A 13,639-nucleotide genomic window follows, 5' to 3' on the forward strand; every position below is an offset into this window, starting at 1 on the left:
CCAGAGCAGTTGAGGAATCTGGACTTGGCTGAGTTTGGAGGCAGATCTCGTCCTTGGCAATCGACAACCTTTCCCTCCTTCCTCCCCGTCGGCCTGACATTTCAGTATTGCCCTCTCATTAGCTGGCCCTAGTAGCACTGGGTGTGGTGGCTCCTTTCTGGCAGTTCAATGTGCCTGCTCTTGCACTGGTTTGATCTCTGGGCTTTGGGTTACAGCTTTTCCATGCCACCATTCAGGCTCTCTGATGCTAAAAGGACCCTACAAATTGTGCCCAGGGGCAACTTTTCAGTTTAGGATCTCGAAGTACTCTACCTTCAATCTTACTTTGGGTGGATAAACTGAGGCACCATGAAACAACCCAATACAGCATGAGTCAAATATGAGATGAAACCCAAAGCCCACCTGCCTCACCTCACCCTGCAGGGTGACCCCTGCTTCACCCCATGCCACAGTGAGTGACTGAAAACACTAACCTATGTTGGTAAGTTGGCCCTTTGCACTCAAAGACATAGGAAGTGCAGGGGGAGAAGGCAGCTCTGACTGGTCATCAGATTCAGGCAGCCCACCAATGGTATGGGAATGTCGCCTCTCCTTGGTCTCCTCCTGGGACTGAAGCTGGTACCTGTAGGAGGCAGCAGAAGAACTCAGTCTGGGACTAGCAAGTGCCGTCAGAGGTTTAGTTGGTGTGAAGAGTGTCTGAACTAGGCTGGAGCCAGGAGATTCTGAAAGCAGGACATGGAAAAGAGGGAGCAGTCAGGGCTGCCCAAGGAGGGAGGAAGAGGTGGTGTGGAAGGACTAGCAGGTATTCCTGTAAGGGTTTCTGAGGTGGGGGCAGAAGTGATGGAGGAGGCATTAGAACTTCTCCTCAGAAGTTCAGGACAGAGACTTATGATCCCACGTGTGGGCTTTCAAGTTGCAAGAGTCGGTCAGGCACAGTGGCTCATGCCTGTAATCCCAGCACTTTGGGAGGCTGAGGTGGGTGGATCACTTGAGGTCAGGAGTTCGAGACCAGCCTGGCCAACATGGTGAAACCCCATCTCTACTAAAAATAGAAAATTTAGCCGGGCGTGGTGGTACACACCTGTAACCCCAGCTACTTGGGAGGCTGAGGCAGGAGAATCGCTTGAATCGGGGAGGTGGAGGTTGCAGAGAGCTGAGATTGTGCCACTGCACTCCAGCCTGGGTGACAGAGCGAGACTTCCTCTCAAAAAAAAAAAAAAAAAAAAAGTTGCAATAGTTGCCACCCAACTGAACAACTCAGTGCTGTCAGAACAGTGGATGACCAGGTAGGTCCTGCCCCTAGCCCAGATGAGTGACCAAAGAAGCAGACTGTTCTCCCTCATACTTTTAGGGAGGAAAATTACAGAGATGAAGCTCAGCCAGGATTGGGATGGCATAGGCTAGTGCAGGTAAGTGCATGATTCCCATGTGCAAACTTGTTTCTCCCCTGTCACCAAAAAAAGAACACTTGCTGTAAAAGTTGACTCACATAATATTAAGCTTGGGCAGGGTACTAGGTGGTACTTGTATGGGACCACATACAAATGATTCAGCTAAAAGGGTGACTAAATTCATGACTGGAGCCTCGGACAGGTCGAGATATGATTTTTCATACACACCAGCAGTCCCATTTATAGGGAAGAAAAAACACATTAAAGGGTTACCTGAGCCCTTTCTTGGGAAGAGTGTTCCGATCCCGCTGATTACTGTGGAGATAAAAAAAAAAGAGAGAGAGAGAGAGAAGCATGTGGGTCCATCTTAGGAACTAGAGTTTAGAACCATTGGTGTGAGGTATGCAGACCCTAGACACAGGACATCAAACTATGACCCCCTTTAGCTCTAGAAACCAAGAGATAGCTATAGCCTGCTTCTTGGCTTACAACTTAGAAAATTTATCTGAAATATTAAATGTTATTTCTCTGATTAGAAATTAAGTCATGGTTAGGCCGGGCACGGTAGCTCACGCCTGTAACCCCAGCACTTTGGCAGGCCGAGGCAGGTGGATCACGAGGTCAGGAGATTGAGACCATCCTGGCTAACATGGTGAAACCTCTTCTCTACTAAAAATACAAAAAATTAGCCGGGCACGGTGGCAGGCGCCTGTAGGGCCAGCTACTCGGGAGGCTGAGGCAGGAGAATGGCATGAACCCGGGAGACGGAGCTTGCAGTGAGCCGAGATCGCACCACTGCACTCCAGCCTGGGCAACAGAGCAAGACTCCATCTCAAAAAAACAAAAAACAAAACAAACAAAAAAAAGAAATTAAGGCATAGTTAGCTATTTAAAAGATCATATTATGGCACTAGGGACAGTGGCATGAGCCTGTAGTTGCAGCTCTCAGGAGGCTGAGGCAGGAGGATTGTTTAAGCCAAGGAGTTTTGAGTCCAGTCTGGGCAACATAGTGAGACCCCATCTCAAAAAAAAAAAAAAATAGATCGTATTATGGTAGGTAAAAACTACCACATAGGTAGTTTGATAACCTTGGCATATGGGGGAAGGGAGGGGAAAACTAGGATGTGATAGAAAAGATTTTGGGCAGCCAGGTGCGGTGGCTCATGCCTGTAATCCCAGCACTTTGGGAAGATGAGGTAGGCAGATCACTTGAGGTCAGGAGTTCAAGACCAGCCTGGCCAACATGGTGAAACCCGGTCTCTACTAAAAATACAAAAATTAGCCAGGCATGGTGGCAAGTGCCTGTAATCCCAGCTACTTAGCAGGCTGAGGCAAAAGAATTGCTTGAATCTGGGAGGCAGAAATTGCAGTGAGCCAAGACTGCACCTCTGCACTCCAGCCTGGGCAACAAGAGCGAAACTCCATCTCAAAAAAAAAAACAAAACAAAAACAAAAAGATTTTGGACTAGGAAGCAAAAGCTCTGGATGATAGGTTAACCTAATTATGAGATCTTGGATGAGTCATTTAACTTTGTGCGCAAGTTTCTTCATTTTTAATATAAGAATAATAATTTAAAAACAAAAACACATCTTACCTATCTCATGGAGTTGTTGTGAAGCAAATTAAATTACTTAATATATGTGAAAAAATGTCAAAAGTCACAAAATGGCAATAAAATATAGGATAGTATTGCCAATGGCAAAATGAGCCCAAGACACGGAGACAGGCCGAGGTTCTGCTGTCTTGTCTACCTACCTGTCCAGTTGCCCAGCTCTGGGGCTTCCACTCCAAGTCAGCTCTTCCGTCTCTTCTTCTGTGGGAGCAGCAGGGGGAGCAGGTGGGGTGGGGACGGGAGTACTGCTGGGGAAGGCACTAGGCAGGCTCATTGGCATCTGGAGGGACTCCATGCTCCTGTGCAGGCCTGAGAGTTTGGGGTACATGCGGGTCTCTTTTGGCACACTGAAACCACTCATTAGCTCCAGGCCCTGGGAGAAGCTGGCTGAGTTAATATTGAGGATGGGTGCCGGACTAGGGGTGAAGCAGGAAGGGAGAGGGCCCCCAGATGCTGAGCTTGTAGCATGCAGATCTGGGACCTTTGAAGCATGGGTGGTATCACTGGATGATGGTAGATCCAGACTGTTGGAGTTGACCTTGTCAAGATTGGCTAGTGAGGGTGGTTTGACAAAGCTCTTCGCTGTGGCCCTGAGAGAAGATCAAACGAAATATTTAGAATAATAGAATTACAGAGTGAGAGGCAGATAGGACCTTAAAGAAATCCTATCCAGTCTTGTTTTCTGCCTATTTGCTAAGCACAGAGGCTTATCCTAATGCTGTTGTGAAATACAATGCAAGGAAACCTGATACCCAACTTGGGGCACATTCAGCTTAGATAAGGGGCCAGCATATGCACATGGGCGATACAAGTGAATTTATGCAAATAGGTATATATGTGTAAATAAACAGTAAAATCACCCATACAAGTGCTGAAGACAGGGTAAGCATTGATCAGAGAATAGTACAAATGAGGTAAGTTTTGAAAGAGGGATTCAGTCTTTCAGAACTTTCAGGAACCAGATTCTTTCAGAACCTTGGCATATGGGGGAGAGGTGGGAAAGAGCCATGCAAAGGCCTAGAGACAATGGTGGATAGGCCATGCCTCATCTAGTCCAAGGAGGGCAGAGATATGCAAAAGAATGACAAAGCAAACAGACAAGGAGGCGGCTGCCCACATTGGGTACCTGAGAGGGGTTGGTGGCAGCTCTGCCAGCTTGGTGGCTGTGGGGTGGCTTGCTTGGTTCTTGGGAGTACTTTCTGGGGAGCCAATACTCTTCAAGGAGATGTTGTCTGAGTCCAAGGCCACTGCCTTGGCTTTGGCCTTCTCTTTTTCCCGATCTGTCTGATTGACAGGGGCTGGAGTGGTCCGCCCACTGGCTACCTTGGTAGGCTCCTTCAGTCTGGAAGGTGTAAGGCCTCCCTGCTTGGTGCTGAGGAGACTGGGGTCAATGCTGCTGCTCACAGGGCGAGGTCCACCCCGCCCACCGGTCACGCTCATAGAACTTGACTTGGCTGGCCGGGGCAGGCTGCGGTACTGGATGTTAGAACGGGCTCCAGGAGCCAGGAATCCTGGCTCTGCGCTGTTGGAAACATCTAAGCTAGTCTTGCGCCCATTTACTGGCTTGACAGGGATGCCTGAGGACTTCTGGATCTTGCTGAGAGTGGCTGAACTACCAGTTTGCATGACAGTGGCTGTGCCTGTGGCAGGAGGAGGCTTCTTGTAGCCAAAGGATCCCGAAGTGGAGGGGCGGGCAATGCCCGAGGGGGGCTTCTTAGCATCACTCAGGCGGTCCCGACCAGCATCAGAGGAGGAGCGTTGGAGTCCAGTATTCTTCACTGCAAGCTTACCCTTGTCTGTAGCTTTGCCCTCAGGTTTGCCTGCAAGAGGATGGGAAATGAGATAAGAGCTGAAATTGACCAATATCTTAAAAACTCATCCTTTTCTTTCCCTCCATGGGAGAAGGGAACATTGTCCACGTATTGTAGACTTTTAGAGGCCTAAATATGGGTAAACAGGTACAAGATAAGCTGATAAAGTTTCTTGTCTGAAAGACTCTGGGTGGGAGGGGTGGGGAGGCTAGGAATTTATTTTGTTTTGCTCCCAGAGTAGAATAGTCCATTTTGATTAAAATGGCAGAGGCAAACACAAAGATGATCAAGAATATCCATCTAACAACTAGTTGTGGAAGGGAAAAAAAAGGTGGGGAAGCAAATGGAATAGAGTATGACAATATCTCTTAGTAATTAGAGACTACAGGAAAATGTTGATTAAGGCTAAAAGTTACCCAAGGGGCCAACTTTGGGGGCACTATAATTCTCTTGCTGTAGCCATTTTATTTATTGTTTTCTTATATTCCTGAGATGTCAAGCCATATCTTATGAAAATAAGTGCCTTGAGTGACTAACTTGGGAGAAAGAAGCAAGCAAGCATTGGAAGTGTTTGGAAGGAGGTCAAACTAGTCTCTAAACATAAATATACTTCCTCTTGTACCTCATATTAACTGGGATTTTGGCCCAGCCACTTAACCTCTTTGAGTTTCTATTTCCTCCACATTTGTAAAATGGAAATAATAACACCCATCTTTCCTAACTCACGGAACTGTCCTTAGACCAGATAACATGATGTCTGTTAAAGCACTATGCAAATGTTTGCTATCATCCTATGGGTTAATGACCACTAAGAAGAGGGGCAACCAAAGAACTAGGTCTTTGCCCTTGTACCTTCCTTTATTCCAGGCTCACCTGCGACTTTGAGGGCACTCTGAGCTGTGTGAGTGATGGGGGAAGTTACAGCCACAGGTGGGGTCTTGCCCTTCTTCAGGGAACCAGGGTGGCCCAGGCTGATGGGCTTTTTCAGTTCTCCACCCTTGGATGAATCATCACAGCTCTCAGGCCGCTCCCTCCGCCACTTAGAAGTCCCAGGTTCCATCTTCAGGCTACCACTGTCGTACTCCAGTTTTTTAGGGGCCTTCTCCTCTGATTCACTAAACCAGCTCAGCCCACTTTCTGCCAGTGAGCGCTTCTCTGAGTCTGTGCGTAGCTAAAGAAAAGAGAAAAAGGCAGAGTGAGATACTTCTATGCAGATGAGGGACTGGATAGCTGACAGGATTGATTTTAGTTAGTGCCTGGTGCTGCTCATCTCAGAGTATTAAGTCAAACTGAGGGTTTCTACCTATACCCCTAGGGTTTCCAACAGCAGATGACATATATCTCGGGGTTTCTTTTTCTCCAGTTGGAATAGCTCTCATATGTATCACTCTAGATTGGTGTAGGCACTAAGTATAGACAATATGACAACATCTAATGTCTTGGGTGAGTAGCCTTAGCTTTTTTGGGGGAGGGGGTGGGGGTAACTCTAAAATGACCTGGCCAAAGGCCTATGAGAACCAATCCAATGGAGTGCGTGTGTACGTGCAACCCCATACACAGACAATGCCATTTGCCCTGTGGTTCATCTTGAGATGGCAGCTTGGGTGTTTGCAAACTCACGTACCACTATTGTTGAGTTCCTGCGAGAAGCAGTGGGAGTGGTTGGGAGGGAGTTGAGTGAGGAGCTGGCATTGAATTCTTCTGAACTGAGATTGTCTGAGGCATCGCTGAGTCCACTACTGATGGAGCTGCTTTCATCCCAGCTACAGGACAGGAGAGATGAAGGTCAATGGTTAAAACAGAAGCCCAGGCAAAAAATAAATGTTTCACATTGATGCAAGAATGGCTCTGCACCAGTATATAGGCTAGCCAAAAGTAGAAAACCTGGGGGTTTGTCCTGGGTTTGCCAGCAACTCAAAGTGTGACTTAAACTTCCTTGTAATTTGGTGATGTTCTTTTACAAAAGGAAGAGACTGTCTTTATCTGGCAAGAGAAAACCTATCTCCTTAACAGAAAGGTATATTATAAAGGCAAGGTAATTTTTGGATCAATCTAATTATACAAACCAATTTCCTCTCCCTGTAAACAACCTCCATTCTTAAAATTAACATATCTTTGTTCATTTTTAGACGTGTTCTGCATCTATTCTCTCCCTCCTTTTCTAAAAATGTCTATAACTGGTAATGAGGCCCAGAAAAAGATTTCTCTTTTCTAGAACCTCTTAGACTTTTATCATTTCTCATTGCACCTCCATTTATGCAGTTCACCCTATCCTGGGATCGGGTCCTGCTTCTAAACAGAACATACTGTTCTTCTGTTAAGTGAACCAATTTTAAGGTGCTGTGGCCATGTAGAGGGGCCAAATTTGTGCTGAATGGATTCATTTCTCTGCCAATTGTTTGGAATATCAGGTTTGTGGTATTAGGGAGATACCGCTGTTAAACATCTTCATCTGTAAACATCTGTATCCAAAAATGCTACTTCATGCACTAAGTGAACTTACTACAACCTCTATATCTTTGTAGTTTGAGCTCTACAAACATTCATTTGGCTGTTCTTTTTTTTTTTTTTGAGACGGAGTCTTGCTCTGTTGCCCAGGCTGAAATGCAGTGGTGCAATTACGGCTTGCTGCAACCTCTGCCTCCGGGGTTCAAGCAATTCTCCTGCTTCAGCCTCTCAAGAAGCTGGGATTACAGGCACCTGCCACCACACCCAACTACTTTTTTTTTTTTTTTTTAAGTAGAGACAGGGTTTCACCATATTGGCCAGGCTGGTCTCGAACCCCTGACCTCAAGTGATCTGCCCGCCTCGGCCTCCCAAAGTGCTGGGATTATAGGCGTGAGCCACCTACCTGGCTTGGCTGTTCATTTTTGGGCTTAACAAGTTTCAGTCAGAAAGTTTACCCTTAACCTCAAAACTAGCCTCCTCTACCATTTATATTAATTTCCTCTTATTCTACCTTTGCTATTCACATGTTTCTTTTCGATCACATGCATTGTTTTCTAAGCTCAAATTATGTCTCCTGCAAGCTTTCTTCAAAGATCCTGTTTTCCAAGTCTTTCTCAATTTCTTTTGGACCTTAAAAAGTTCTTCAGATTTCACTCAAGTTTTAGAGCCTAAAACTGAACACAGAAGTTCAGTAAGACTGCTATACATGAGTATCTGTTTGTGCCGGTAGGAATTAACTTCTAAATCCTTGTTATCTGTGTTCAGAGAAGGTTTGTTTATCAGCTTTGCATATGTGCAAGGACTAAAAGGCTGAAGATTTTTTTGTGTGAATTAGCTGGTATCTGAAAAAATTCTTCTTTTTGATTTATTTTGAGTTTCATATCATGGAACAAAAATCAGACATACAAGTCATCTAAGTGGTTGGCCCAGATCTCAGCTGGCTCCCTCTAATTCATGTGCTGGGAATAGGAAAGTGGGCGGTTTGGACATTTTGGCTTTGTTGCTCTGTAGTGATTTATCCAAATACATTGAGAAAGAGCAAAGAAAGCATGGGGATTAGAACACACTACAGAGTTCTTTAAATTTTATGACTATGAAACATAGCCGTTATTGAGTGACAATCAACCTCTTCCCCTCTTCTCCTCCTGATATATATTAAACCTCACATTTGTCCTGGGCTAAGATGTCATACCCCCTCACTTTGTAGAGAAAGAATACTGAGGAAAGATCAATGCTGGTGTTATGATCCTATCAGCTCTTCTGGGTCAAGATAAGATCTTTGGCAAGCAAGCAAACAAACTATTCTCAGCATGTTCTCTAAGTCAAAGACAGAGGAAGCCTGTAGCACTGAATCTTTCATCTGAGATTAATTATTGGTAATTAAGGTCGAGAGGCAAAGAAAGCCTTATGGAAGGACTCTCGCAAAAAGAGGATTGCTGCAGCTCAGAAATCCCAAAGAAACCTTCCTTTGCCCCACATTTATGGAAAGTTTAATACTGAAATGGGGGAGGGGGATTTATCTTCTAGGAGAGCGTTTGGGTCCTCCTTGCTCAAAAGACATTCCTTCCCAAGCTCTTTTCCTGCAGTGAGGAAGTATAAGCCTAGAATTACCAAGGAAGATTGGCTAGAGGATATAAATACTTCCTAGCAAAATTCTTTTGCAAATTCTGAAGAAAAGGAAAATTCTGTTGTCATTACATGAGAGTTAAGCATCTCCACTGGAGATGCTCCACTGAAGACAGCATAGTTTCTTTCTTTTTCTTCCTCTCTCTCTTTCTTTCTTTCCTCTCACTGTGTCACCCAGGCTGGAAGGCAGTGGCACAATCTCAGCTCATTGCAGCCTTCGCCTCCCAGGTTCAATTGATTCTTGTGCCTCAGCCTCCCAAGTAGCTGGGATTACAGGTATGCAATTTTTGTATTTTTAGTAGACACGGTGTTTCACCATGTTGGCCAGGCAGGTCTCCAACTCCTGGCCTCAAGTGATCCACCCACCTTGGCCTCCCAAAGTGCTGGGATTATAGGTGTGAGCCACCGCACCCAGCCCTCTTTCTTTAAACAACAACAACAACAACAACAACAACAACAAAAACCCACTATTACATTTGAATGGCTTGAAAAAAAATAAAAGTTAAAGAGTGACAGAGCAAGACCTTCTGTTAAAAAAAAAAAGGCTGGGTGCAAAACTCCTCCTTGAAGCCAGGTGTTCAAGACCAGCCTGGGCAACAAAGCAAGACCTCTGTCACTACAAACAAAACAAAACAAAAGAAATAGTACATGCTATAATAAGGATCCAAATATTATATAAAGGAAAAAGGAAAAGTGCTCCTTTTTTGCCCTCCCATTTTTACTTCTAAGGTAACTATTATTAACAGTTTTTTGTGCATCCTTCAAAAATATCCCTATGCATATATCTTCTAGCTGTTTGCTCTCTGGATCTGCTGAATAGTTGACATTATGGGACCAAAATTCATTATCCTGGAGATTCTCTATACCTGACTTAAACTGGAACCTCAGTCTTCCTCTTTGTTTTATTCCTTGTTTCAGTGAAGTACCTCTTCCAGTAGGTTTCTGAAAAGGGGTGCTTTGGAAGTAAACTTTGTAAGATCTTACATGTCATAAAATGTCTTTATTCCATCTTTACACGTGAGATTTTGGGTAGCCATAGAATTCTAAGCTGAAAATATCTCCTTTCAGAATCTAAAGGCATTGTTTCTATGTCTGTTTCTATTGTTGCCCTTCTGATTCTTTGTCCTTGTATGTGACCTGTTTTTTTGTCTCACCTCTGGAACTTTTAGCATCTTCTTGTGCACTGAAACATCACTAATGATGTGCCTTGGTGTGGGAGTTTTTTTTTTATCCATTGTATTGGGTACTTTACCAGATGCTTTGAATCTACAAACTCATTACCTTCAGTTTTGAGAAATTTTATCAAAAATTTTTTGATGATTTTCTCTTCATTTTTCAGTCCTCTCTTCTAGAGTATTTATAATTCAGTTAATAGATTTTTTGGCTGATTTTCTACATTTCTCTTATTTTCTAGCACCATTAAAAAAAAAACTCTTTTTTTTTTTTTTGAGATGGAGTCTTGCTCTGTCACCCAGGCTGGAGTGCAGTGGTGCGATCTGGGCTCACTGCAACCTCCGCCTCCTGGGTTCAAGCGATTCTCCTGCCTCAGCCTCCTGAGTAGCTGAGACTACAGGCGCGTGCCACCATGCCTGGCTAATTTTTTGTGTATTTAGTAGAGATGGGGTTTCACTGTGTTAGCCAGAATGGTCTCGATCTCTTGACCTTGTCATCTGCCCGCCTCGGCCTCCCAGAGTGCTGGGATTACAGGTGTGAGCCACTGTGCCCGACCTTTTTTTTTTTTTTTTTGTAGAGTCAAGGTCTCCTTATGTTGCCCAGGCTGGTCTCAAGTGATCCTCCCACCTTGGGCTCCCAAAGTGCTGGGATTACTGGCTTGAGCCACTCTGGCTGGCTGCTAAATTCTACTTTTTGAGCAATGGCCTCAATTTTATCTTCCATCCTTTCTATTAAGTTTTTCATTTCTTCTATCACACATACATATATAAGTACACACACATATAAATATATAGACATATATATATATACACATAAATGTATGTATGGGTATTGTATATATGTATATGTATATTTTAGAGACAGGATCTTGCATTCTTACCCAGGCTAGAGTGTGGTAATGCACCATAGTTCACTGCAGCCTCAAACTCCTGGGCTCAAGTGATCTTTCTGCTTCAGTTTCCTGAGTAGCTGGGATTATAGGCATGTGCTACCATGCCCAGCTAACTTTAAAATTTTTGTGGAGCCAGGGTCTCACTATGTTGTTCAGGCTGGTCTCAAACTCCCGGCTTCAAGCAATCTTCCCTCCTCAGCCTCCCAAAGTGCTGGGATTACAGTTGCGAGCCACTGCGCCCAGGCTTCTACCATATTTTAAATTTCCAAGGCTTCTTTAAAAAATTTTAAACAGCATACTGTTCTTTCTTTCAAGGATACAATCTCTTTTTCAACTCTCGGAGACATTCATTCACTCATTCATTTGGAGGGGCAGGTTTCCAATGTCCTTGCATAGTTTATGGTTCCAAGTTGCTTTGTTCTGTTTGTACTGGCGGGACTTCATGTTATAGACCTTCTGAGATGTGTGATGAAGCTTGGCTGTTTGCTTATATGGAAGGCTGGGACACTCATTATAAGTTATTGAGAACCTTTGTGCACATGCAGTAGGACTTGTCAACTATGGCTTCAGTATAGGGAGATGAGATTGGACTGATTCATTTAAGTTTTTTCTCGTGGGTTGGTCAGATTTCCTAGAGGTGAATCTTCCAAACTCCAGCCTGCAGCATGTAAGACCAGCATTCTACGAGCTGAGTTAGAGAAGAGCCTGGAGCTTTCAACATTCAATATGCAAAGTTTCATTTATTCCCTTCTCCCTTGTTTTAGTTCAAAATCTATGCCCTCACTTGTGTCAGGAGTCCACCAGTCCAGAGACTACCTGTTTTACTCTCTCCAGAAAATGTCTCCAGTCTTCTGTTAATGGAGGGAAAGGGCTCCCCCTTTGGGAGCAGATGGAGGGGAATGGAGGGGAGAATCTGAGAGTCTAAGTGTTTTTTATATAAATTTTCACCCAGTCCTCTTGTTTTTAGACTTACCTTTTCCCCTATTAAAGCTACCTGATGCCACCAATTATGAAGCTTTTTGAGGATTCTGGGGTGCAAATTGAGTTGCTGCCCCACTTCCTCCACTGCTGGCTCAGGATTCGACTTTAAGTCTGATCCATCAGTTCATACTTGCCAGTCTGATTTCCAGCATCCCATGATCTCATCACTATTATCTCTTTCTTCTCCTATTCTTTGTCTTTGTGGTTTTATGACTTATGAAAAGAAAAAGGCTTTATTTTTATTTAACTTTTGTGGTAGTTGTGAAATATGTGAAATATATCCTAAGTTACTCTTTTGGATAAGATATCCTGGTGGGTAGCCTTTGAGTAGAGAGAGGTGAGGAGACATTAGCTTTGGAGTTCCAAAGTCAAATTACACAGAGGCAGAAGAAACCATCTAGATAATTTTTTTTTTTGAGACAGGGTCTTGCTATGTTGCCCAAGCTGGTCATGAACTCCTGGGCTCAAGTGATCCTTTTGCCTCAGCCTCCCAAAGAGCTGGAATTACAGGCATGAGCCATTGCACCTGGGCTAGATGATTTTTTTTGAAGACTCAAGAGCTGTAGGAGAAAAAAGGCTGGATGGACACTGTCCATCCTGAAACATATGACTGGTTAAGGTGTAAGAACAGAATGTCTTTAGAAGAGTTTGCAAATTTTATCAGTTCATCAGTCAGAGTACTGCAAAGCAACTGCCTGGTCACTCAAGATAGCAGGGAGAAAGGAAGGCAGCTTAAATATGGCACCAAAAAGAATCAAGTAAAGAGGACAGGGCTCAGAGTTATGGAGGGCTACTGCATCTGTTGTTTGGCAGAAATAATTTCTTTGCTCATTCTAAGCTGGATTTTGCTGTCTCCCTCCCATTTCTCTTTATATTTATTTCTCACATAGATCTCAAGTACAGAAAAGAGAGCTGGGCAACAACAAGCTAGGCCTAAATTCACGAGGAGGTGAAAACAACAAAGAATGCAGAGACCTCAATAACCTGTATAATCTAATCTACAAATCCAAACAACTACCAACAGGCTACTGATGTACGAGAGAAATGGTGTCAAAAGTTTTTATTTGGGGCGAGTTCTTATAAGAACAATGGCACTTTGTCATTTTCATCTACCCCCAGAACAGAGAGGAAATGAGTCTGAATGAGCATATGAGAGATTGAGTCAGATATAACAGGACAATGAAAATGAAGAACCTTGTCAATGGATATTTCAAGGGAGCTATAACAGATTATAGAGGTAAATTAAAGAACTTTCTCCACGGGATACTTATTTTCCCACTTACTATTCTCCTCATATCATCTAGTCTACCCTCCAAAATTTACACATCTCATTCCCTATTTCCACCAAAAAGTATCACCTTTTCCCCTAATTGCTCTATCAAAAACTTAGGTATGTCTTCAACTCCTTTTTCTTCCCCCTCCTCATCAAGATTGTAATACATCGTTGATTGTATTACCACTTTCCTCTCAAATCTATCTCTTCCTTTAACTTTCCCCTGCCTTTGCTCTGGTTCAGAGCCTAATGTCCTCTCACTTGAGCCACTGTGAAAGACTTCTTATCAGCTCTACTCTGTAGAGATCCTCCTTCCCTCTGACATGCACTGAATATAATCGGAAGCCTAATCACCCAAAAGTGTGGCACTTAGCAAAACCTTCATTAGCTCTCTGTTACTGACATGATAAAATAAAAATTCTACAGCCTGG

At 43.8% G+C, this 13,639-nt stretch overlaps 1 protein-coding gene across 6 annotated transcripts in view; it reads right to left on the minus strand.

The window, feature by feature from the left end:
* The window catches only part of NAV1 (neuron navigator 1), a 287,918-nt gene that overhangs the window by 39,762 nt on the left and 234,517 nt on the right, over nt 1-13,639 (minus strand). For all 6 annotated transcript variants that reach the window (XM_030818659.1, XM_012502004.2, XM_030818658.1 and 3 more), the window contains 6 exons: nt 6,440-6,578; nt 5,689-5,986; nt 4,131-4,824; nt 3,148-3,594; nt 1,665-1,706; nt 474-622 (listed from right to left, as the gene is read on the minus strand). In XM_030818659.1, the coding sequence (XP_030674519.1) occupies nt 474-622; nt 1,665-1,706; nt 3,148-3,594; nt 4,131-4,824; nt 5,689-5,986; nt 6,440-6,578 (1,769 nt within the window). The remainder of the gene's footprint in view (nt 1-473; nt 623-1,664; nt 1,707-3,147; nt 3,595-4,130; nt 4,825-5,688; nt 5,987-6,439; nt 6,579-13,639) is intronic.

Source organism: Nomascus leucogenys, chromosome 9 (assembly GCF_006542625.1).
Source record: "Nomascus leucogenys isolate Asia chromosome 9, Asia_NLE_v1, whole genome shotgun sequence".
NCBI classification, from domain to species: Eukaryota; Metazoa; Chordata; class Mammalia; order Primates; family Hylobatidae; genus Nomascus; species Nomascus leucogenys.